General features: G+C 37.2%; 1 protein-coding gene across 1 annotated transcript in view; it reads right to left on the bottom strand.

Annotated features, from left to right (window-relative positions):
* The window catches only part of PCDH9 (protocadherin 9), a 702,549-nt gene that overhangs the window by 230,401 nt on the left and 445,350 nt on the right, over positions 1–26,798 (bottom strand). The window contains 1 exon segment of the mRNA XM_009323525.1: positions 22,725–22,926. Within this exon segment, the coding sequence (XP_009321800.1) occupies positions 22,725–22,926 (202 nt within the window).

Raw genomic sequence — 26,798 nt, 5'->3', positions numbered from 1 at the left:
ATACACAAAGTTGGGGGGGGGGGGGGGGAGAAAATTAAAAAAAGAACCAAATAAAACATATGACACATTCTCCTCAAAATACCTTAAATACAGAAATCTCACATAACATGTAGTCACAGATATCTTTCTCATCTTCAGGACTCTTGTTTTGATCATCAGCACTTACCACAAAGGCAAGCATGCTATTTCTTAGCATCATGAGCTATGTTTCTATATAATGCTTGTGAGTGGTTAAAGAAGCACTTTTCTTTTCGTGTACTGCAATTCAACTGACACTGTCATCCATCTTCAGTGCTTAGCATGTTTTTGGTCTCAATGCAGACAACACTGTACTTTGCAAAATTCTGTAAGGAAGGAATAGCACATGAAAAAAAATTTATTTGCCTGAACTGCCATCCATAACTCTTCTCCTGCTTGAAACAATCTTCAACATGCCACTCTTGTTAATGACTGAGATACCCCCTGATGGTGCTTAACATTTAATAGTGCTAGAGCTCCACATTTGCCCAAACAACCTTTTCCATTTACCTTACCTCAAAGGCGTTCTAATTTTTCTTCAGAGACAGAAATCCTTTAAGCCCATTGTATCCTTAGGCTACAAATTTACTGAGATTTAGGTTTCCAATAAGAGCACCGAGATGAATGCCACCTTCTCATTTATGAATCAATTTTTGCCCATCGGCTTTTCAGTGTTATTACTTTTTATTTTATTTTACACTCAAAGGGGAGAACCTCAGGAATACATACATACACACACATACACAAAGTTGGGGGGGGGGGGAGGAGGACAAACTTAAAATCAGAGCCAAATAAAACATATGACACATTCTCCTCAAAATACCTTAAATACAGAAATCTCACATAACATGTAGTCACAGATATCTTTCTCATCTTCAGGACTCTTGTTTTGATCATCAGCACTTACCACAAAGGCAAGCATGCTATTTCTTAGCATCATGAGCTATGTTTCTATATAATGCTTGTGAGTGGTTAAAGAAGCACTTTTCTTTTCGTGTACTGCAATTCAACTGACACTGTCATCCATCTTCAGTGCTTAGCATGTTTTTGGTCTCAATGCAGACAACACTGTACTTTGCAAAATTCTGTAAGGAAGGAATAGCACATGAAAAAAAATTTATTTGCCTGAACTAATTAAAAATCCAGTGCCCCTCCTTTGTAGCTAAATTTCAAACAGATGAAGCAATAAACTGAATGGTTTAGAGAGCTTAGTTTCAAGAATCATGATTTTCAAATTACTGACTTCTAAATTCTGTTTTATTTTAATAGTGTTTTGACTGAAATGAATATTGAACTTCATGTAAAGCCCAAAAGGCTAAACAATTCTAATTAGGGAATTATGTGGTCATGGTCATGTATCAGGTCTAGATAAACTATAATCCAATTTTAACTTCTTGCTGGGAGTCAGATACTGTTCTTGCTGTATGGCTCAGAATTCATCCCATTTGAGAAATACCATGAAGATCAAAAGATGGAATCAATCTTCTATCAGAAGTTAACCTGTCATGGCAAAACTCTCCTTGGCTACAGAAATACCCTGTGTAAAAACAGAATCGCCATACTAACCAGGCAACACGTTTGCCAAATCCTGATGGCAGGAGCAAATTAGAATTTCAACTGCATTTATGACAGTTGTAATATTGCCTTTAGTTACATCATTGCATCATAAGGAATTATTTAAGAACAGGAATAGGTTCAGTTGATGGGAAGGGAAGTATCCTGAGAGTTCATAAGCTACCTATAAAGCTCAAACAACTGAGCAGAGTCTTTCTGAAGTGTAGCATTTTGGAATTCAGCTCTGAAGATTTTGCTGGAGAGACAGAAAACATCTTCCAGGTTAGCTAAATTATAATATTAGTAAAAACAATGACACAGAGTTCAGTATCATCTATATATATGCTTAAAGGATGCTCCTGGTCAATGGATGACTAGGTCCCAAGACATCCTGTGTAGAAATTGAGACACTGTACATCCCCATAGGATGTACTGTAACATAATGTTAGTCAAGGCTCCCTCTTAACACCAGGAAACAGGACACCCTGACCAGACTGCTCCATTTCTCTCTTACACTCTGAGGTTTTTTTTTCACCTCTTTATTCTGCTCACTGTATTGTACATCTGGATTTCCAGTTGCACAGACAGAAGGTGAAAGTGATGTAAGCAGTTGTGGTCTTACACTCCTAAATATGCCTCGTAGTCAGATTAGGAAAAAGAAAGGGGAAAAAATAAAAGAAAACTGAAATAAAACAGACCAAAAATCCTCTCAAGAGTGCTGTTGCTTGCATTTGGAGAACAGGTCTTGCATAGCAAACATCAGGAAAAGCCATTTTCAAAGGTTATCTGAACTCATGTTAAATAGTTGACTATTCAACCAAGCGAAAAATAGATCCAAAGGATGAAATAATAAAACACCAGGGACAAAAGATCCACACACTATTTAGCAGAGAATGAGGCTTTCTATAATGGAAACATAAGCAGAGTCTCTTACAATACTTTGAAAAAAATGATTGCAAGCAAAGCCTTGTAAAATATCAACGTATTCTGTGACAGCTGTTTACAGTTTTTCCTTTTAAGCGGTTCACAGTTGTATGTCAGGGCAGTAATTTTAGGAAAAAAAAATAAAGATCTGAATGCTTTTCCAGATACAAGCATGAAATAAAAATATACTCACCTGGAAATAGATGATAATGGTATTGTTGGATTAAAAAATGTTTTGTGCAATGTGAATTGAAAGACTCTAACCCCTGAGTTTCTAAAATGCACTTTTCAGATTTAGATATGCATTATTTAATATTCAGAATTCATTATCGTAGTTTCTGGATAAGTCATTCAGAATGGCAATGCATTATAGTTGAGAGGGGAAGGGGGGGAAAAGAATACAGTACAAAGCATCTGCAACATCTCCTGCTCCATTTCCAGAAAAAAGCCCACAAGTATGAAAACCCAACATTTTTTGTTCTGCTGAAGCAAGAAAGTGAGATTCTTACAGTAATGTGTTTAAGATAAAGCTAGATTCCAACCCAAAAAGTAGCACTGCTACATGTTTCAGATAGCTTTTGGTGTCCATATCTTAATTTTGTTTTATGACAGTGATGCAGGACTTCTATTTTTATTTATAGCTGTTGTTTTATAAGAACTGAAAGGAAAAATATCCTTGAAAAAATTAATATGAATATTGCAAAGCATTGTTGTTACACTCTATCACTGTGTAAACCAGCCTTCAAAATCTCTGGAAAGCAGTGTAAATGAGGTGGGTGATAGCACAGGTCATATGGAACCTGTAAGAGCTTCTGTTGCGCAAAGTGGATTGGCAAATGTTACGGTTTTTCTTCACAGGCTCCCTTTTACTTATATGGAAGGCAAAACATACTATAGAAGTGTTTTATTTGAATGGTATGGTTACAGCCCTTGCAAGGAGCTGAAATAGCAAACTGACTTAGACTGTCTATAGCTTCTTCACTTAAGAAAACAGGAAAATGATCTGTGCTTAATAGATTCTAGTTTCTTGCTGCTACCTCTCCCCGCTGACCCTAATATAAGTGAGACACGGCTTATTATCTTTGGTTTTATGACTCAAATAATATTCTCGTATGTCACTAAGGAAGCTTGCCTTCCTAGATGGGAAACACTTACAAAATAATACAGCTTTTTTAGCAGAAAGCTTGTGGTTCCACATGGAAAGATTTTGTTGAGGAAGCAAAGGCTTGAACAAAACCTTGGGTGGAGGCAGGGGGAGAACAGTATTTCTTTCAGCATAGGTCCTGTTCTGAAATTTTATATTTATGAACGTTGCCTCAGTGACATGACAGGATCCTTCTCTGAAATGCAAATATGTATACATTCAAAACATCAGTTTCTCAAAACTATTATGTATAATTAAGAAGAGTTATGACAACTTCTACCAAAATTCCTCACATATATCTGTATGGCAATGTCATAGACTTAGTATCTGACAAATTTCTCTTACATGCAAGTATGGACTAGATAGACTAGAGCATCCCAAGGAAGATAAAATAGAAACTGAGACAGTGGAAAGCTAGAAATTAAAAGAATATAGGATAAATCAAAAACTGGTCATAACCTTTTAACTGGGATCTTCACTGGTAAGGATGAGTATTTATTGAATAATATTTTTCTCTAAACTCTGAGGCAATTTTCCTAGGCAACTAGTTTAAACTACCACTTGTGGTGGGTTGACCTTGGCAGGCTGCCAGATGCCCACCTAGCCGCTCTCTCACTCCCCTTCCTCAACAGGACAGGAAAGAAAATAAGAGAAACACTCGTGGGTTGAGATAAAGATGAGAAGACTGCTTAACAATTACCACCACAGGCAAAACAGGCTTGACTTGGGGAAAATTAATTTAATTTATTGCCAACTAAAATAGAGCTGGGTGGTGAGAAACAAAGAAAAAAAAAATAAAGCAACACCTTCCCCTTGCTTACCCCTTTTTTTCCAGGCTAAACTTCACTACTTCATTCCTGATGGGTGGATAAACCTGCTCTGGTGTGGTCTTCACCACAGTCTGCCTTGGTGTCTGCAGGGCTGTTTCTCTCACTTTTTCCTCACTTCTCACTGCCAGGCAACATTTTTTACCCTTTCTTAAGTACATTTTCCCAGAGATGCCACCACCTTGGCTGTGAGGCTCAGCCATTCCCTGCGGTGGGTCGGTTGGAGCCGGATGGAACCGGCTGTGTCTGGCACAGGGCAGCCCCCGCCTCTCCTCACAGAGGCCGCCCCTGCAGCACCCCGGTGCCAGCGCCTGGGCACCTACAACAAATACATCTCTATATAATCCTGGAAACCACATCCGATATATTAAAAAAAAAAAAAAGGGTGTGTGTGTGTAAAAAATATTAAGGTTGAAAAATGTAAGAGCATTTAGCAAGAAAAAAGTGTACACACTTGTTTCATAGCATAGAGTCAGGCTGAGTAATGAGACAGGGACTCTTTCTGTGTAGTTGTAGAGAATTTTTCATATATTGTTCTGATTTACAGTCAAGATTAAACATGAAAAATGAAATATTTATCTTTTTTTAAATCTGGTTGAAACACATGAGCCAGAAAGGTTAAAAAAAGTTCAGGGAACAATCACACAAACAATTTAAGGCCATGATTTATGTAGCAGGTTCAGAGTGATAATGAGCAAAATTGCTAATCAGTGCCCACAGATATTAGATAATAAATTCAATAGGTTGAAATGGGTATTTGTAGTGCAGCAAACATTAGTTTAATGATTGAATTAATCTCAACACAGAGAAATTCTTGCATGCCAAATTTGTTTACCACATGACACGCTAATGAAGATAAAACTGGTAGGTCTTCTTTACCCTTATGAGTTAAAAGTATTACTTGTGAACAGTTGGAAGGACATTAAGTGTTAAAGTTTTGTAAGAGACGCATGAAAAGATTTGAGCAAAGAGGAGATGGCAATAGATAGGGTACTTGTTCTTTATTACACTTTGTATGGCTGAATAGAAATGATTTGATTAGTACAGTGTATCAAAGAACCTACTATGCAAAAAAGATCTAGAAATACCCAAAGTGCTTCATAATTAGCTGATCATTCTGGTTCTTCCTAAAACCACATTTTTTGGGTAAGGAGGAAAATCCATGTATGTCTGTGCACGCATGGCTGGAAGTTTAGATTTCTATACTAATTAACTTTTTATTCCTGATCATCAAACAAATGTGCTTACAATGATAACTAAGGACAACTTTCCTCAAATATCTTGCCTGAAAAGGCAGCACCTTGAAAAAACAAACCCCAACAATGAAAATAATTGCTTTTCTCTCCTTTAAAAATGTCCAGTTTCTATTGTGGGGCACAACGAACTATTACAGTAGAAAGCACTATTTTCAAGTTACTTGCAGTTTGGCCCTTTAAAACACAGATCAATGGCTGAGTCTGACAAACCTTTCAGAAGGCAGATTAACAGCAAATCTGATCCTCAACTACAGAAAGAAGCTCTAGATTATTTTCAATTATTTATTTTAATTTTCTTTTTTTAACTGGCTATCTCCCAGGTATTTTAAACTGGGACTTTACTGAAGTATCATCTGGAGACACACAATTAGCTACACCAATCCACCCTTTTTGATTGTGACTGGCTGATTCAAATGATCAAAGCTGTGGAATAAACTCCATCAAAACAAAAACAGTGTTAATGACTTCGGTAGACACTAAACCCAAGTATACAGTCACTTATCTGTTCCAGTGGAAAAGAGATTTGATTTTTTTTCATCCAGTAAAATAATTTAAATGATGCAATTATTTAATCTGGGCTAAGAAGTAATATGTGCCAAATTTATTTGAAAAAAAAAAAACAACAGTATTTTGTTATCTTTAACATATTTTCCTGAGACTGAATATACCACTCTGTATGCCTGCCACATTAAAGAGATTTATTTGCATATGACTTATACTTTAATTTCAGAACATATAGAAATTATACACATTTGAGGAAGAAATACCACATATGATATAAAAAAGAAAAGAAAAAAAAACCCAACACTGTTCTTATACTACTGTTAGTGTTAGCAGAAGATGTTCAATATGCAAATATTTCCTCAATACATATCGGAGGTCAGTGCTATCTGCTCTTAAGCATTACATCTGACACCATGACAGCCTAACACCATTGGCTAGTCTAGACATGCTGCTCAGATCTCATATCCTCAACCTAATTATAGAGATTTTAATGGGCAACCAGGGTAGAAAAGTAGAATACTGCTGTCAGTGAACTGCCAGATTTATGAGATGCCATATAACTTGTAGCAGAACACAACATTGAGTAGGCTGGCATCTTGTGATAGGCAAACACTTGACAAGACCAAAAAGGAAGGAGGCTGAATTAAGCAATATGACATTCATCTTTTCCCTCAGCTAAGTGCTTTCTTCCTCAATTTGCGTTGTTTTCCAGTTTGGTCTGGAATTTCACAGTTTTCTGAGGACAAGCATTCTTCTCTTCAAGTTTGTTCAGTTGACAGAATGATTCATGGACATTTTTGAGCCATAAATAAAACAGCTTTCTGAATTTTGAGCAGCACAGAGCTGTTCTAAAATGTTTCAATGTATGTGGAAGAATTACCTATACCAGTGTCAGTTCCCCGGCACTCCATTTTTCATATACCATGCCTACGCTGTCGTGCATAATCTATCGAACTGGCAGTTTACCTGACAACTTTCAAGCCATTCCTTTCTCTGCCTCTCCAGTAACACCAGTCTAATCTCTTTCCTTTTCTTTCCCTGCACTTGTGCAACACAGTAGGCAATCTCAACACTCAACGTCTGGACCTGCCCCATTGAAAAATACACTCTCTTATCACCAACCCAAACTTATTGATTTCTAAATGAAAGACATGAGATATAGACAGACATCAACATACAGTGCTACCAGGATTTGTTCTTTTAGTGTGTGAAGACCCATAGCAGTTGAACTAAATTAGACAGAAGAGTAGAATATACTTTTAGTCAAACGAGCAAGCAAGCAAGAGAGAGATAGAGACTTATAAAAGGTCACAGAAAATGTTCCTCCAAAAAAGAAAGACTGTGGCCCATGAGTCTTTTTTGTACTGAGATATCTTCCAAAGGATCAAATTGTTCTTTCTTAAATGTTTCTTTAACTTTTATTATGCTTTTATAAAGGTTGTTTTTAATTTATTCATGTATGTTCTTGTGGAACCAGCTGGTCACCCTTAAGCCCAAAAGTGAATAAAGCATGCAAAGCAACTTACTATTTGGCCATTCTATGATCCTTCATCGTTTTTTGCTTAACCAGACTTCTTTCAAAGTACAACTCTTTCATAATAATGTTGTCATTGTTTGCAGAATAACATGGATAAACTCACAAGTGTCTATAAAGTTGTCTTTTTCATCCTATTCTCCTCTTTTGACGTGACCTCTTCTTCCACCATTTACATAGAGAGAAACTCAAAAATGCTGTCTGACTTTCAGGATAGAAAGTGACTATTTACACATATTTTTAATACCAAACTATTTTGTTCTATTGGGAGGCATGACTCATATTATAGGCTAGGAGGCTTAAGTGTGCATAATGCATAATTAGGGTTAAAGAGACTATTTTTTTTAGGTATCCCAGAGATGAAATGGACAGGCACCCTATGCCTAACACAGCAGTCCATATATTCAGAAATAGAGTTTGTGAGCATAGGCTCCTAGCTAGAATTTATTGAAAATGTGACCCTAAGAGTCTGATTCCACTGCACAGAGTATCAACAGAGCCTAACCACTGATGCATCAGGTTATTTTTAACTACGCCCATCTTTAAGATCAGTCATGCTATCTCTTTAAATGCTGAAGGGAAGTTGGGTAGCCAAAGGTCAGTATCATTAGTTAAAATCTAGATTATCTGAACTTCTCTGTACCCTAGCTGAATGTGTTATATCTATGCATGTCAGTATGCATATATTTGCATATATTTATGTTACAGCTGGCATAATGACCTATATTCATCTATAACATATGTTAGATATTTTCACTGTTCTGCAAAAAGTATCATTAATATGTCTCCAAACAGTGTATTTGCTCATGCAAATAGAGATTTATATTATTAACTGTCTATTTGCAACTGAAAATATATGATTTCCATTCATAATGAAGCAATAATAAAGGACATGTATGTATAGTATAAAAAAAAAAAAAAGTTAGACCTGGAGTAATGGCACAAAACAATTACCTCACACTATTCGTTTCATTTCTCATGAAAAAAAAATATAAACTGTGAAACTATCATCCAAACAGCTAATCCACACTGTGGTGTGGATGATTATTTTTGAGTCATTTGGTTCCTCTTCTGAATGATCCAAGGAATCTGCAGTTAAATCAGCTGAAAAAGGCAGCAGTGCAGGGAAATTTTTGATTACACTTTTAATTTCACAAGCTAACCTACAAATGACTTTAAAATTGCTGGTAACACTACAGTACTACTAACCACCTACACACTTTTATTGAAAGACTGTAGCTACAATCCATTAGCTAATGACTATGCTGTGCTTGCCAGATCACATTCACACTCACAACAGCTAGTAAGTGGCTGGGTTTCAAGGGCCTTGCAATAACACTATCAATTAAAACCAGCCTCTTTTGTTATATTTTTGCAAAACCAATGTACTTAAAAACAAAAACAAAAACAAAAAACCACCCAAATTGTATTGACTTCTCTACTGAAAATAAAATCTATTTTGTATGCCTTTGTTGTGTTACAGTATAAGTCTTTGGCAATATTGAAATATGTGCTTGCACATTTTAAGTACATTTTAAATTACAACTTACGTGTTTTGACTAATAAACTGCTTTCCCTTAAATTCAGTAGTTGACCACTGCTCTTTAACAGAAAAAAATTTGTTAATATGCAATAAAAACTAAACATCAAAACTAGTCAATTATTCCATCACACTGTAATGTCAGTGATATATATATTTTACATAAGCAAAAAATGAAGGACATATAAAGTGATAAACATGCATACCAAGAGTTTTTTGGATTAAAAAATATGCAATGATTATAAAGTTGAGGTTTTAATTTTTTCCAGTTATTTTAGATGGATGAATCATTTATAACTGATGCTTTTATTTAATATAAAAGTATGTCTTCAATAGCTATCTCCATTACATTTTTCCATAAATGCAGCTATGCAGTGAAATACTTCAGTACTGTTCAGTAAGGATAAAGTAAAAGAAAGAAGTTATTCAATCTTTCTCAATGAACTTAAACACTTTCTTTAGATCTTGAAGACAACACAGATCTAATCTAAAAGAGTAATTGGGCATATCACCAGGAAAGCAAAAAGAATCCTTCTCCTAAGTAGTACGCACATAGAATTTAATTTCAAGTTTTATCTTGAAAATTACATTTCTGTGGGTTTTTCAGGGTGAAGAACTTCAAAACTGTCATAAATATGCTAGGAATATTTAAGCATGCAGTATTTGGATGATAGTTCAGTAATGTAAATTTCTTTAAAATGATAGGTGAGTTGGCCCATGGAGAAAGAAATATATGTTATTAAACAGTATGTCTACATTAACTTTCAGGAGTGTACTTCAGACACAAATGTCCTAGTCATCTCCACTTGACACACTTGGGTTTGTATTGTGAAGCCCTTTTGGAGCACAAGAATGGGATTCCTTTTGGATGGAATGAAACCAGAATTATTCTCCAGTAACTAATGGGCATTCAGTCCATGGGACCACACAAGTCAAGAGTAAACATCACAGAAGAGTATGCAGTAAACGTTGTGTCCTTAGCACCAGCTGCTTCACACTCAGACCTGTTCCTACTGTGTTGTATATTACTTGCTAATGTAGCTATAACCACACTGATTAAGGTATAAATATAATATATAGGTATATGCAAGAAGATTTTTTTTTCTGCTTTCTCCCAAAGATGACCAGATATTACTAAACAGAGAATAACATTTTTTTAAATTTTATGGTGAAGTAGCATCTTTTTGTTAAAACTGCAAAATTTTCTAACCTTCCTGAAGAGTTGAAATATTATTTATGTCTTTATTTATCTATTTAATTGATTGCAGATGCGAAAAAAAAAACCCAACCCAAGGTTTCAGGCTTTGGTAAAGATTTTGTACATATTTCCCTTTCCCTGCCAAAGGTAAATATGTCCTAAGTTTGGTCGCTTATGATGTTACCACATCTGGATGACTTCTCTCCAGAAGGCATGCCTTCACCTTGGTACCAAAGAATAAACAAATGTAACATGCTATGTATGGTGAACACAGTAAGCATTCTATTATTATTTTCATTCTCCCTACTTATCTTCTTTTAACACATATTTACCTGGATCAGTAGACTAAGAAAAGGTTCAACTATTTCTAGAAGGTTTACTTATATATGTTTTAGACTCTAAGTATCATTCCTTATTTGTTTTCAATCTACTTAGTTCATTTTTCCTCTCCCCCTTCTCCTCTTGTTTAAGACAAACAGATCATGTTTATGCACAGAAACTTAAAGCATTCCTTGGGAAGGCAAATATTTGAAAGAAAACAGAATATTCATTACCTATATAATAGATAACTTTCAGATCTTGTTCAGGGAACCTCCCTTCATATGCATGGATTTCTCCTTAGATTTACAACAAAGAAGCAAATATAAAATCTAAGAAAAACAAAAAGACAAAGCCATAAAATAAGTACAATAAACAAAATGAATACCTAGTCTCTGGACAAGACTAGGTCAAATCTGAAGACACTGGTATATAAGTGTATTTCTTAAGATGACACACTTTTTCTACCAAAGGACTAGATTTCCTTCCTGGAAAGCAAAAGCTTATCAAGCTATTTGCTTTAAGGAAGAAACTCAATATCCTGTGACTGGATTCCATGAATGTCCCATATGGACATTCTTAAAGAGACAGTCAAAATGCAAAATATTCACTTCAAGACATGTTATTTCTAAAAATGGCATGAGACATACTACTTAGCAGACAATATTTGGTGGTTGTTTGGAGGAAGGAAAACTGATTAGAGAACAAAAACATTATTAGAAATTTTTCTTTAGAACTGTGCTATAAAAGATAGCATGTTTTAACTTCAGTTATACCAAAAAAGAGGAAGAGTAAGGTATGTAAATTGGTATTTGTGTTCAATTAGTACTGTAAAAATGAGGCAGGAAATTTAAAAATATTTTTTTCCTTTGAAAAATGTTATGTGCAGGTAGGTAAGAGTGTTAAATCTCCCAAAAGATAAGAGTATTCCCTTAGCAACAAGAACACCTGGGAATCTTCTCACACAAAAGGTTGGATTTGTTGGAATCAACTAAATTTTGGTGTCTAAGCTTCCCCTCTACACAATGGCAATCTAGTCAACATAGTCTGGAAAATTATGCCTCTCACATTAAAGTAGACACACAGGTTTGGTAACTGAGTGGGTATATAGACTCAGGTATGATATTGACTAGGTCTCCACTGACAACAATGGGAGCTCAGACTATCTAACTCACATCTGAATGAGTTATAGATACATAGAGAGTTTACATATAGAACACCTGCACTCATACCAGTAGTCACCTAAATCTGCTAACTTCTTTTTGAATGAATCTCAACCTAAACCTCACTTCTCCTGCCTAACCATTAGCATGCAATGCCAGTTTAGAAATATCCTGGGGTACCTAAGATATATGCATGTGGATGTCAAATGTGACGGAAGGGAGCGCAGTTAACAAGAGCTAAGTAACCTCAGGGTATTTCAAGTAGCACCATATGCCTATGTGTAACAAATTATTTGAGCCCTATACATCTACATTCTGGAGCTAAATTCCATCCCAAATATCTATATGTGAGTTTGGTGTTTGAGCTCCTATTATACTCAACAGAAATATGGTAAATGGCCTCTAGAGTGAAAATTAGCCAACCTGTTTTAGGTACCTGCTTTAAGAAGAAATGAAAGCTCTAGTGCTCAACACATTAAAAGGGAGCTTAGACACTTAGCGTAAAGTTTTAGATCTCTACATGTAAGCATCCAAATTCAGGAGTCTACAATATGGAGCTGAGTTCCATCATTAATGTCAGGAACTAACACACATACCTCTTGGCTACTTACTACAGCCTTCGTTCACAACCTGTGGTGGGATATAGGCACTTCTTTATGAAATTTACTTGACCAATTTCAGATATCTACCTTAGGAGCTAAACTGCTTTCCATATCTAGCTTCTTCCACTGCACACACGAAGTACAAGGCTAGACACACCATTGGTCTTATTCCTTTATTATGTTCTTATGAAGCCTACCATGGTCTATATCTTTCTGTGTAAAGAGTGTTTAGGCAAACTAATGTAGGTTTTGAGTCTCAATATAGATGCCTTATAGTTGCTTTTGGTGTAATTTGAGATATCTTTTCATTACCCTGCCTGGTTTCCCATAGAAAATAGCTCCTGTGGCATATATGCCAGATGTGGATGTGACCCTATGACATCACAAATGGCACTACATTGTTAATATAGGCAACTGGATTAGAAACCAGTATGGTTTGGATTGTACATATTTATGTTTATTTTGGTTTACATATTGTGTATGGTACTACACAATATATCTTACATAAATTTACAAGTTTATAATTCATTTACCTTAGAGAATACAGTTTTTTCTTTCCTTTTTTCACATCTGTATTGCACAGTCTATACAAGACTAATTAATTCATAGGTTTGCAGAATCACAGAATGTTTGGGCTTGGAAGGAACCTCTGGAGATTGTTTAGTGCAGCCTCCCTGCTCAAATCAGGGTCAACTAGAGCCATGCCCAGTTTGATTTTCAAAATGTCCAAGCATGAAGACTCCACAATCTCTCTGGAAAACGTGGTGCAGAGTTCTATCACCTTAATGGTAAGAAAGTGTGGGTGGTTTTTTTCCTTATGTTTAAACAGAATTTCTTTGTATTTCAGTTTGTGCCCATTGCCCATTCTTCTTTCATTTGGTTTACCACTGAGAAGAGTCTAGTTGTATCTCTACTCTCCTTACCCCCACCCCATCAGGTATTTGCACACATTAATAAGGTCCTCCCTAATCCTTCTCTTCTCTGGGATGAACAGTACCAGTTCTCTCAGCTTCTCCTCATGTGACAGATGCTCTAATACCTTAATCACCTTTGTGGCCCTTTGCTGGACTTGCTCCATATTTCCATTTCCCTTCTGTACTGGGGAGCCCAACACTGGACTCGGCACTTCAAACGTATCTCACCAGTGCTGAGCAAAGGGGAAGGATCATCTCCATCAACCTGCTGGCAACATTCTTCCTAATGGAGTCCAGGAGGTTGTTTTCTTTTCTTCAAGGGTGCATTTCTGGCTCATGGACAGTTTGTTGTCCACCAGGACCCCCAGTTCTTTTACTGCAGAGCTGCTAGTCGATCAGGCCCAAGTCTGCGCTGGTGCAATGGGGTTATTTCTCCTGCATGGAGTTATTCCTTTCATTGGAGCCATCAGCAATTCTAATTCCACTTAAAATTTGCAACCACTTGAATGTTGAAATTAACAATTCCATGCTAAACTTGACACCTTTATTCTCACAAATATAATTTTTCTTTTAAACAAGTGTTTGCCATTGTGAATAGGAGTTGCACTGCTAAGACTCCATTAGAAACAGAATCTGAAACATCAGAAAATGAATCTTAGAATCAATGTAACAAAGAGTCATAGCTGACAATAACAACTTTCATTGAATTTCAGAAAAAGCAACCTCAAAAATCTCAAAGAAATATTGCTGCCATAATCACACTATCACACTTTTAAAAGGTGCATTGTCTTGAATACAGTTATCTGATAGAACACCTAGAATGCTAATAAAGCCCTTCTAATATATTTAACCATGATTAAAGATATATGTATTCAGTTGTGCTCTTTACCTTTACTTCCTATGGAAATTCTCTAAAGAATAGAAAAATCTGTTGCTGTTCTACTGCAAAAAAGTACTGTTAAATAGCATGCTCATGAGGCATGGAAAAGTACCCACTCAGGTCAAAACAATGAATGATAAAGAGAGAAACTGATTTTTTTAAAGTCTGCACTTTAGAAGAGTTGTGTTTTATTTTTCTTATTGTGAATATTTAACTTAAAACTGTTGACTATGTCATTCATCTGTAAAAATGTTAGAAAGGACTGAATGATTCACTGTTCTTCTGTGTTCTGGCCAGATATGGGATCAATATTCAAAAAAGAAAGAAAAAATAAAAATGCTCAAGAAAAAAATATCACAACATTCAAAATACTACAAAAACCTAACCAAGATACAAGATGACTTGAGCACCATGTCTAAATTATGGACACTGAACATCCAGTTAATCAAATAAAAGGTGAAAGTTGATTCAGTTGAAGTCAGTAAGCATTGGAATACTGTTTTCTCTGTCACTGAAGACCATTAGATTAAGGAATCATTCTGAAACATATGCTGTAGATACAAGCAGAATATATGCACTTTTTTATAAGTTATTGTCTAAGATTTCTGACCTGTATTATGCAGGAGGCTGTACTAGTCAAAGTAGTCCCTTGGGCCTCAAATATCTATACACTTTGGAAGTCAAAGACTTCCTGTTGACAAAGGGCGGTACAATCTCACAGACAAGAGCTAGACACTGAAGACAAATGCTTTCAGACTGGGAATACAGTATCTACTTTAAAACTCTGGTGGTTTAACCTTGGCTGGCTGTCAGGTGCCCACCAAGCCACTGTATCTCTCCCTCTCCTCAGCAAGAGGGGAAGAAAATAAGATGAAAAAGCTTGTGGGTTGAGATAAGGACAGGGAGATCATTCACCAGTTGCTGTCTCTGGCAGAACTGACTCAACTTGGGAAGATTAATTTTATTTATTTTATTAAAAATAAAGTACAATTGTGAGAAACAAACAAAAAAAAATACAAAACTAAAAGCACTTTCCTCCTACCCCTTCCTTCTTCCCAGGCTCAACTTCACTCCTTCATTCCCTACTCTTCTGATTCCTCCTCCCCGTTTCTCCCTGCCAGGTGGTCCAGGGGAACAGGGAATGAGACTTGCAGTCAGTTGATAACACTTAGTCTCTGCCACTCCTTCCCCATCTCACTGTTCCCCTGCTCCAACATAGGGTCCCTTCCAAGGGATACAGCCCTTCACTAACTGCTCCAGCATGGATCCTTTGCACGGGGTGCAGGCCTTCAGGAACAGACTGCTCCAGCATGGGTCCCACAAGGGCTGCAGCTCCTGCCAGGAGTCTGCTCCTGTGTGGGCTCTTCACGGGCTGCAGCTTCCTTCAGGGCCTATCTACCTGCTCTGGTGTGGGGTCCTCCACGGGCTGCAGGGGACACCATGGTCTTCTCCACAGGCTGCAGGGGAATCCCTGCTCTGGCGCCTGGAGCACCCTCTGCCCCTCCTTCTTTGCTGACCTTGGTGTCTGCAGGGTTGTTTCTCTCACATTTTTCTTACTCCTCTCTCCCAGCTGCTGTGCAGCTTTGGGCAGCAATGGGTCTGTTTTGGTGCCAGCAGGAACTGGCTCTGTCTAACACGGGGGCAGCCGCTGGTCTCTTCTCATAGCAGCACCTCCTGCAGCCCCGCCCCCGGCCCCAGCCTTGCCATGTAAACCCAATACAAACACCAAGGGAAATAAATCACTGGACTATTTTGAAATACAGGCTTGATTTAAGAAATCTTGTGTGAAATTCTATGCACTGTGCTATGACAGAGGTTTGACTAGATAATGATAATGCTTTAAAACTTAAAAAACCTATGAATCTCTGCAGTAGATTTGGGCTTACTGTGATAAGAAGAAAAGCCATGTGAGAAGATATCTCTTTCCGATAGGAGAAAATAACTCTTAGCAATTCCTTAAATCAGTCTTTTGTTTTAGCCTGCACCACTGGCAAAAGCATCTGTGGCTTTAAACTGTCCTAGGTATCAGCAGCAATGGCAGTCACAGGCACCAGCTTTCATCTAATGTGCAACCTTCCCCTTCCTTTAATCCTCTAACCCTTCTAAATTTTTCTTACAAGTCTGAATAGTCCCCATGCCCCATCTAGCCTTTTCAGCTCACTGCTGAGGACCTGCAATTTCTTGTCTTGGATGACAACAGCAGCTAGAAAGTTCAGACACACTAGATGTTCATCTTACAGAAGCAATGGGACAAGTTCCCCTCTCGCTGCCCATTCAATGGCTATGCCGTCCTGATTTACACTCCAATTAGCTTTGGTGTATGGGGGAAAAGAGTGGAGAACAGGAACAGATGTAGCACAGTGGCTTTTCTAAACCAAGACAATTTTAAGATCCTCACTGTAATAAGGCAGCAAAGAGATGTAAAGAGATAGCAATACCTCTTATGCCTCTCAGATTTTATTTCTCTTTTTAAAGAAATAAGTGCATGGGCTAAGATTGAATTCAGACTTCAGACTATTTCATAGCTCTTCAGTACGCTAATTCACCAACTTGACTCCAGTTTTTCTTACTCCTACTTGCCTGTAGCTAAATGTGACAGTGTTAGATTCTGTGTGAGGTATGAACTTGTGTTTAATGAAATAGAGGAAATAACTCAAAGGCAAATGTTCCTATTTTAGTTCACATAGAGTCTCATATTATGAAAACACAAGAATAACTATGGACAGTGGTTTATCTAGAGATAAGCACTAACAGAGTAACATTTCTTCTTACACCTTAGGATGTTCAGCTATGGACTCCAATATTACTGAGTATGACAAGAAATTTTTGAGGCAGAAAAATGAAAGGCAGGATTAAGCAGAGGGTATGCCCGCAAGGTTAAACCATCATCACCCACTGGGTGTAATGATAGTGACACTGTAAAACCAAAGCTCTTTGCATGAAAGGCTTAGCTTCTCCACATGGGACCTTATCATATGACCAAGTGTAATACAAGACAAGTCCTGCCATTACTCTGAACTTTGATCATAATTAAACCACTGCCACAGAGATATTCCTACTTATTACTGGAATTATAGTATGATTTAATACCCCTGACATCACTGAACTAAACCACCGTAGTATTAGGTTTATTAAAATGTGGGAACTCAGGTATTGATCAGCCACATTTAGCCATACAATTTTTAATGTACTGGAAATAAAAAAGCTGTCCACAAACAGTATTATTGGTAGACAGAATTATAACACTACTTCCAAGAATATGGAATTGCTTTGGAATTTGTAATTAATTACGTAGTATGTAATAGAATATTCTACTTAATTTGAAGGTCATCCTTTTTACTTAGTAAAAAGGATGACCTTCAAAACAGTGGTTTTGTTACAATTTTTTCTACAGCTCCCTTTTTTTATAAAGCTGTTACTTTGTGTTATGTAACATATATTGATACTACTTATTAATGAGGTGTAGAAAATAGGCAAGCATTTACTTAGCTTCATAAACATATTTCAGAAGACATAAATATTATATTTCTGTCTGGTTTTAAACCATTGGAATTATTGCATAGATTCATCCACAGTGTATAGTAGGTTTTTTCCCCAGAGCAGTTCTAACACTCCACTAAATATATGCTATTCCTCTTTATCTCTTTGAAGAAAAATGAATCACATCCACAGCTTGCAGCTATCAAAATGTGATTTATCAAGCATTTTCATGAAAGTGCATATTTCCCCTTCTTTACACTAGGAGGCACATTTTTCCTTCACACAGCTCTATCGCACAGCTCTGCTGCATGAAACCCTTAGATACGTTAACAATTCCAATCTAAATTTAAGTCCCTGACAACTTTTACTAAACCACAGTGAAAGAAGAATTCTTTGCTAATAAAGTGTTGGGGGTTTTTTATGCCAATGAAAACCATACTTATAGCAATGAAAAATAACATTCTGCACCTGATTGCTGGCAAACAAAAACACAGTTTTCTTTTGAGTGATTACTGAAGAAATAATTCACACTAAAATACATCAGACAGCTGTACATTTTTAATGTAACTGATGATAAAGAAGATGTTTGTGTTAAAAGTGTACTTCCTGATACACACACTTAAAGCCATTAAAAAGCAGGATTTTTTGGTAATAAGAGAGGCTATAAAGTCATACCAGTAAATACAATTTTACAGTGACCATTTTTTTTTTTAGATCCTAAAGAAATTTTATGTTTTCTAAATTCTTATCTGACATACTAAAAGGTAAAGAACTTTAATCAGCTGATTGATCTTTGGAATATCTTCCTTTAGTTTTTATAGGAAATGTAATATACACACCCTTCAAATGCAAATGACAGTGTTCATTTGGAGAACACGTGAGGTCAGCATTCCACACACCAAAGCACAGTTCAGATTATGCAAAACCATTAGTTTCCAAGAAATTATAAAATCACCTTTTTGGTATGTGCCTTGTTTTGTTTTGTTGGGTTTTTTTACAGACTCTCAACACTATAATATTTACAATTTTTCTCTTTTGTCTGTCATCATGATGACAAACTATGTAGCCAGGTAATGTCATGCTGCTTTCCCTTTCTCTTGGCCCATGCTTCTGGGCAAAGTCATGGTCAGCAAAGCAAGGCTAAGGTTGTTAATTACTGCACTTAAATGCAATAAAATGTTGTAACATACACAAGGCTTGCCTTACAAATCAATATTGTGCACAAAATTAAATCATCATAACCATGACTCTTGAATAATGAGGCTTCTGGTAGTAAATTTGAATTACTTGTTATTATCATTTAATAATCCATAACAAAACCACAGTGCTGGTGTTACTCTGTAGCGCTATGTTGTTTTTAAACATGGTGAATTGTTGCTCACTGATGGAAGAATTCTTATAAAGCCTATCAGGTGCAAATGAGACAAAGGTGAAATATAAGGAAGTTGCAACTGGCAGGTTAACATCATAGTCCTCTGACAATCAATTAATACTGATCAATTAACAGTGGTGAAATGGAAAAGATATCTTAGCAAACTGAATGAAACCCTCGAGTGAAATTAAAAGACTCTACAAAGAAGACAGGTTTGAGTGATACAAACCAAACTTGAACTATACACATCACTATTAAAGTTCTTATAATTTTTTTTTTTTTACTTTATCTCTTTGCCTTTTCCTCATAACCACAGTGACAGCGTGTGGCTGACAGTGCTAGTGTTTGGCATCTCTCCTCATTTCAGTTTCCCCCGGTGAGAGAGATTGCTGTTTTAAGATTAGCTAGATGAATGTCTCTCACTGTGTATGTTTCTTTCATTAAATCATGTAATTGTAGCTCTTGCATCTCTGTAGAAGCTAATGATTGTAAGAAAATATGGCAGTAAGTTTTTTCATACCTTTGTGTAATAAGTTATCAAGACTTTTAGCTCTTTTTTTTTCCTATTTCAGGTTTTGAAGACCTGGGCCTCAGTCAGTCTTCAAATATAATTAAAGTAGCAACATACTAATATTGAGAAACAATGACTGCATTTTTATTCACACAACTTCACAGTGTACAATAATAAACCACACAATTCACTGAGCATTAAAGCCATTAACCAAAATTGCTCTCACCATGAGGCAAGGACTTTACTATCAAGATTAACATCATATACCCATGAGCTGAAGCAAACCTTTACTTAGAATGAACTTTCATAAAAATACAGTGGGATAGATCTGTATTTTTTGTGCAGATTTTATTCTTGGAGATCATTAGAAAATATTCCCATAAGCATTTCTCTTTCTCTTCAGTTAAAATATTTAAAATCAAAACAAAATATTGTTCTGCAACATTTATCAGCCAAAACTGGCAGCAGTACATGTACATGGCAGTACTACTACTCTCCACTAAGACTTTTTCCTTACTTTATAGCTGTATCTTTTACCTCAGCATGCCCCAAGTATTTTCATAGACAGCAATCCCTTAAAGAGCCACTGAAATGAAACTATCTTCTCTACTGTTAAATACAACTATTTAACAATTCACTGCAAGAGAAGCAGAAATTTGGTTTAGAAGTGTCAAAGAATACAATGTTGAAATGATACTGCATCAGTTATTTTAACCATGAACGTATGTAAATACCCACAAACTAATTTTGCCCAATCACCAGATAACATTTTTCTCTTCTGAAAATTGCCACAAGATCTTCAATAACCATAAACTGCTTTAAACTCCATTTCACATCTCATCCAAAAACTTATGCCTCCAGTAGCAAAATAACTTTTGACGCAATGCCTTGGTAATAACTTGATACTGAATAAGATATAAAAGTCAAATCCATCTAACGGGCAGCATCACTCCCTTCCTGCCTTGGGTTTTCCTAAGATGATTTCTGTCACAGTAATGACCATATCATTCCCTTCTTAGTTTGTGACATTTGATGAGATATAGAATGCACTATTTCAATGTCTGTCCTAATTCAGTTTGATAAAAGGTGAAAAACCTATACTTCAATACTTCAGTAATCATTGGTACAGCTGGATGGTTAGATTTTCATACATTTGCCATGAATTTAGCATCCCCAAGGCTAAACGGGTGTAACCACAGACATATTAAAACTTTTCATATAGCTTTTAAGAACACGTATTCACTCTGACTAATCTTCTATTAGTCTCTCTATTAGGGATGAATAGATCATCATGATTAATACACTAGATTTGCACAATGTGCTTGACACAAAATTTCTAAAAACACATTTTTAATAACTTGTTATAAAGTTTACTAAGCACATTTTTCTTAACTCTCCTGCAGAATTTTTATGTCACATTTTGAAGAGATGTGCAATTCAGAGTCAGTGAAGCCAATGTGACGGTGCCAACATGCAATGCTGCCTTAAAACTCCTCTCTGATCTCGTTAAATCTTTCACACGTCTCATATGTGGTCAGAGAATTAACAGGATAATTCCACTTAAGCTCCTCGCTTGCTTAAGCAGACATACATTCTTGCTCCAGAGTCAATCCATTCATAGGTGCAATTCTTTTATAGTTCTTTGTATTTTGACAGATTTAGGGTTTAAGATCATAGTTCCAACAACATTTCTGGTTTGGTAAAGAAAATAAAATGCAGGTCTCATTTCAAGAAAAAAAAAGGAAAGAAAAAGGGGAAAAGGAAAAGGAAACCAGAACATGACTCTGAGACAGTAAAGCATTTCAAATTGTTTCTTTGTAGAGTCTCACCCAACACACCCTTTCTGTCCTCCCATAAAAAGTATGAGAAAAATGTTTCTAAGGTCAATATTCCACAGTTCGCATTCTCATCTACCATGATTTAAATGTCATAATTCAGATCCATCTCTGCCCAAATGGGAACGTGTACCTTAATATTGTGCATCAGATCCCAGGGCCGCCTTCTCTCCTGGTTTGTATGGGCCTAGTGACACTTTAATCATCTATACAAAAGGGAGAAATGCTGGGGGGGGGGAAACTAATTCTTATTTCTATACTCCTGGGATGCAAAAGAACTCAAGTTCAATTACCTTCCAAGAGCACAGATAAGACTTTTAACCTTTGTCTCCACATTCTAGACAGAAAACAGGAGGCTTAAGGGCAGTGTTACCACCCCCTCCCAGTTTTCAGTATGTGCAAGTCTCCACATTCCCATGCCAAAATACTAGTCACAATATTGGTTAAGACCTCGCTTCATTTTTTAGTACTGACTGTCACAAACACGGCAAAAATGTATATCTATTATAGAGAAGGAAAGAAGAAGAAAGGAAGAAAATCCCAAACCAGACAAACTGCACATACTTAATATTTGTACAAAAATGCATATCTGACAGTTCCAAAAAGCAGAACATCATGTCGTTCCAGCCTAACAAAGAAACCCTGTGGTTCTTGCTGTTAGAAGGGGAAGTTGTAGGTGTGTTTGTTACAGAAATTTGGATTCTTTAAATTTTTCAGTGCTTCGCTGATTTACTGTTTTCTACGTTAGTCTAACAGAGAGCACAACCTCCATGTCCTTGCTCTTTAAATGTGTATTTAGAATGACTTTCCTAAACCAAAGTCCAATGCTAAATAGCAACAGCACCACAAACATCAAGAAAAGCTTGCTACTTTGTAGGACTTCCTTCTTCCCAGCTGTTCTCACTTACTGTGCAATTTGTCTGGAGCTGTTTTTTCTCACTGGATATATTTTTGTTTCTACAGTCAAATTACATGGGGCACTTCAGGCAAACTACATTATTTCCTACAAAGTGTTATGAGCTATCATGAACGAATATTCATGTACGTGCTTAAAAAACATCTTTACCATTGCAGAGCTGAAAGGGATGAAAAATAGAGTAACTGAGTTACCAAAGCAAGTCAGGTAAGCAGAGCACTGACAGTGACTCACCCGAGTTGGGGTCAGAGTTGCCATCAGCTTCAGTCCTCTTGTCCGGTGAAGCCTGGTCGTAGAATTCGTCCTGTGGCTGAACCAGAGGGAGAGGGTGTGAGATCAGGGTTCCACCACCCACCGGCTCGGGGTCTCCCAGACCACTGTCACTGCAGCTTTCCTGGGAGCCATCAGGGAGGTGAAATGTAACACGGCGCTGGGACTACAAAGAAGAGCACAGGACATGCTGATTAGTGCTCTTCTTTTCTGTTCTCCTGACTTTTTTTTTTTTTTTTTTTAAACTTTTGACGTACAAATAGATTCCTGGCAATGCTTATGAGGCAATTGTTATTATCATGTTTGTTTGGGGTTTTTGGGGTTTTTTTGTTGTTGTTTTTGCTTGCTTTTAGAGCAACCCAGGGAAGATGGCAGGCAGGAGAGTCAAATTTCAAAGGTCTGCACATGCTCATCTGTGAAGTAAGCTTCTCATAAGAAAGTGATTAGTAGACAGTTAGGTATATTTCATATAATTTTAAAAGCACGATCTATAAAAACCTCTCTCTGAGAAGCAGAAACTGTTGCAAGCTATGTTATGAAAAGCAAATGACATAAGTATGTATTTCTGTGGTTAAAACCTGTATTATCACTGTCCGTACTGGAAAAAAAAGTCCACCAAGTTAAACAAACCAGTAAAAATGGTTGTCATCTTCCAGGAATAGAAGGATCTATAAATACATAACTATAAGAATATTTAACTGATATCAATTATCTAACTAATATGGATATTTAGGATTGATAATATATCTGTGAAATCACAGTAGCCAGCAAAGAATCACAGAATGCAATGATGGAATAAGCAATTATCACACTGGTAAGAGAAATAAAAATAAACAGCACATGCTTTGTTCAAAACAACACAGTGAATGAGAGCCAGAACTACAAATTTTCCTAAACTTCTAAAAAAAACCCCCACAGTCATCTAAAAAAGAAAAACAAAACAAACAAAACAAAACCCTGCAGTGTACACTTGGTTTAGTTAACCATTATTGATTCTGAACTTCTCTCATCTGAAGAAATAACCCGACTTTGTGAATTGTGGACACAGAATGATTCCCCATGAGCTCCAGAGCCGATAGCACTGCTGCAAATTGTTTAGCAACCACGACTGTGGGATTCATGAAAGGAATATTACAGGTCTTCATGGATCAAAATACTGCATCTTTGAAGCATCGGAAACAACTAGTTCAAGAGTATCTCAAGAGAGTGGTTAAATTAAGTTAAGCACATCTTTCCACAAAAATTAGTTTCAGCAGCAGGGAGTTTGAGTGATCTGGCTAGCTAGATTGGTTTAGAATAGAGTCACAAAGTTTGCCTTAAGCTTAATGACTGTTTAGTTTAGTGATTAGTTTCTTATTAATATTAGCCATCTGAAAGTTATGGGTTATAGCTGAGATAATAATTCAAGATTTCTACAGAGTCAGCAGAGAAAGGAACATCAGGAAGATACAGGTATCTTCCACTAGTTACCAATTTTTAAGTAGTTAAAATCAGGTGTCCTGTATCCATCCCAAATCCAAGTAAGTCTTCCTGAAGTTAATGGAAAAAGCATCAGGCCCTGACTCTCTTTTTTTCACCTTTTTTTTTTTTTAATGAGGAAAACCTCAAGTTAATAGCACTAACTGTATGTTTGCTTATTAAAAACTATTTGTTAATGGTAATTGCTACCATTTTACATGGTGATCAATATCCTCTACCACGTTTCTTTTTATTCATCTCCCTTGGGTGGACATAGATAGTTGATTAAGTCAATTTTGGATTACTGTGTAATTCAGTACAGAAATAAATGTAATACTATTTGCTCTTGGCTGTGATTTTATAATTAGCATTTTGCTTTTAAGTTCCTTTTCTAGCTTTAGGATTAGAATCCAGCTGTAGCAAAACCAAATAGATCCTCTGAGTCATTGGGTTGTATTCATTTACATCAACAGAGGACCTAACTCTACATACTATCACTAAGCAAACTTTTACCTCACACTTTGTTACTTTTTCTTACAACTTTTTCATTCTGGAATTGCCACCCTGAATAATTTTTTTGGAATCGCTATTTTTTTATATGAACAAAATAGAAATATAGCTAACTACATAGCTTAAAATCTTCTCTTCCTGCATTTATTTTCAGTAGCCCAAATTTAGAGATCTGTTTTTCCAAAGTAAGAATTTATGTCACTAGTAAAATCAGTAAGAGACACAGGAAAAGGAGATTACTTTTGCTTTTTTAAACTAAAAGACTCTATGAGAAAATATGAATGACTGAGAAAATAAATCCTTAAAGTAAGGGAGGAGATGAAAATTTCAATTTAAGATACTGCAAAATAATTAAACCCCTGTAATTAATTAACGACCCAAATAAGCAGAAAAATACATAATTACAAAAATGTCCAGTTTCATGAGTTATGTAGTAAAAATACTGATCTTAAGTAACGAAAGATCCTCATACTAGCCAAAATCTGCTCTGACTCTATACTGACAGTCGACCAGTCAGCCACTAAAATGGCACAGGCCTAACACTAATACTGCTAACTTCTTAGCTGATAGTGCTATAAATTTTTAAATCCATACTTTAAATGATAAGAAAAAAATATATCGGCTTGGCTTTCTGAGCTTCTCTCTGAGGACCCCACAAATCATAAAGGATTATAAAAAAATCTAAAGGTCACGTAAACAGTGATCCAGTTCCAGAGATGATGAATGGACAGCATGCAGTCCATCAAGAAACTTTAGATGAAGCTGTGCCATCAAAACAATGAGGGGGAAAAGCCTTCTACAAAGAGAGACTCAAAGCAAACGCTTAAGCTTAGGCATATCATACTAATTGCAAGGAAAGACTGTCACTCAACCTACTGGGAGCTTATGAGGGTGTTAAGTGATGTGATATGTGGCTGCCTCCCCCAGCTGCCTGGTCCAGGACACTCCTTCCCGGCCACTGGAGCCCAGCCCAGGGACCCGGGGTCCCTGCTCAGGCTGAGGGATGTGTCTGCCACTTTCCCTTTTGCACTAGCAAAGCTGCTGCAGTACCAAGACTGAGCACGTATCCCAGACACACACACGGACACACACGCGGAGGACACTGACACAGCCACAGCTGTGGCTGCACAGACGGCCTCAGACAAGGCGCTGCCTGCAGCAGCACCCATGTTCAGGACTCGCACCAGACACAGGCACAGACAGCCACGTCCCCTCCTCCTCTTGGGCTGGCAGAGGCAGAAGGTCACCGGTGCAGCACACACACCACACTCGCCAGGTTCAGAAACACACACACGTTCACAGATCCCCTGAGCACTGGCATGGCCCCTCTGCCCGCCCGGCACTCCTGCCCAGATCCCGGCCCCCCTTACCCACCCCATGGGTCCCCGACTCACCAGCTGGTCCAGCTGCGTGCTCGCTGCAAACACACAGCACTCACACACTGGTCCTACGGGCACACCACTCTCGTGGGTCCCCCCCGAATACCAGCATGGACCCTCCTCCCACCTGATACCCCTGCCCGGACCTGGGACGTCCTACTCACTGGCTGGTCCAGCTTGGAGTTTGCCAAAGACTCCACATGCACACCCCATGCACACCCAGGTTGGGGAAGGTACAGACACTCGCTCCCAGCAGCCGGTACCCAGCACACGGGCTGTGACCCGTGGTCCTGCTCCAGCCGTTGGCACTGAGCCCCTCACTCATACATTGAACTTCTTCTTTCTACAGTAGTATCAGGAACTCTTCTTTCAGAAGAAAATCCTACAACATGCTCAGACTATGTTTGTATTTATCTACTCCCTTGTGCAACCAAACACAGCTTTGACTTCTTTTTACTTAAAGACAGAATCAAGTTATTCTGAGTAATGAGGTTTATAGTTGGTACAACACTGGGACTAATGATAACAAGTAATTACAATTTCAATTATGCTACAACATATGCAGGATTATATACAGCATGAGGTAGGGTTATGGTTCAGGTCCACAACACTTGGCCAAAATTCAAATCTAAAATCTGGGACATATTCAATCATAAACCACCATTTGGGGGGGGAGAAATATGGGTTTTCT

This window comes from Pygoscelis adeliae, unplaced genomic scaffold (assembly GCF_000699105.1).
Source record: "Pygoscelis adeliae isolate BGI_AS28 unplaced genomic scaffold, ASM69910v1 Scaffold44, whole genome shotgun sequence".
Classification (NCBI taxonomy): domain Eukaryota; kingdom Metazoa; phylum Chordata; class Aves; order Sphenisciformes; family Spheniscidae; genus Pygoscelis; species Pygoscelis adeliae.
This window is presented reverse-complemented; position numbering and strand designations above follow the sequence as displayed.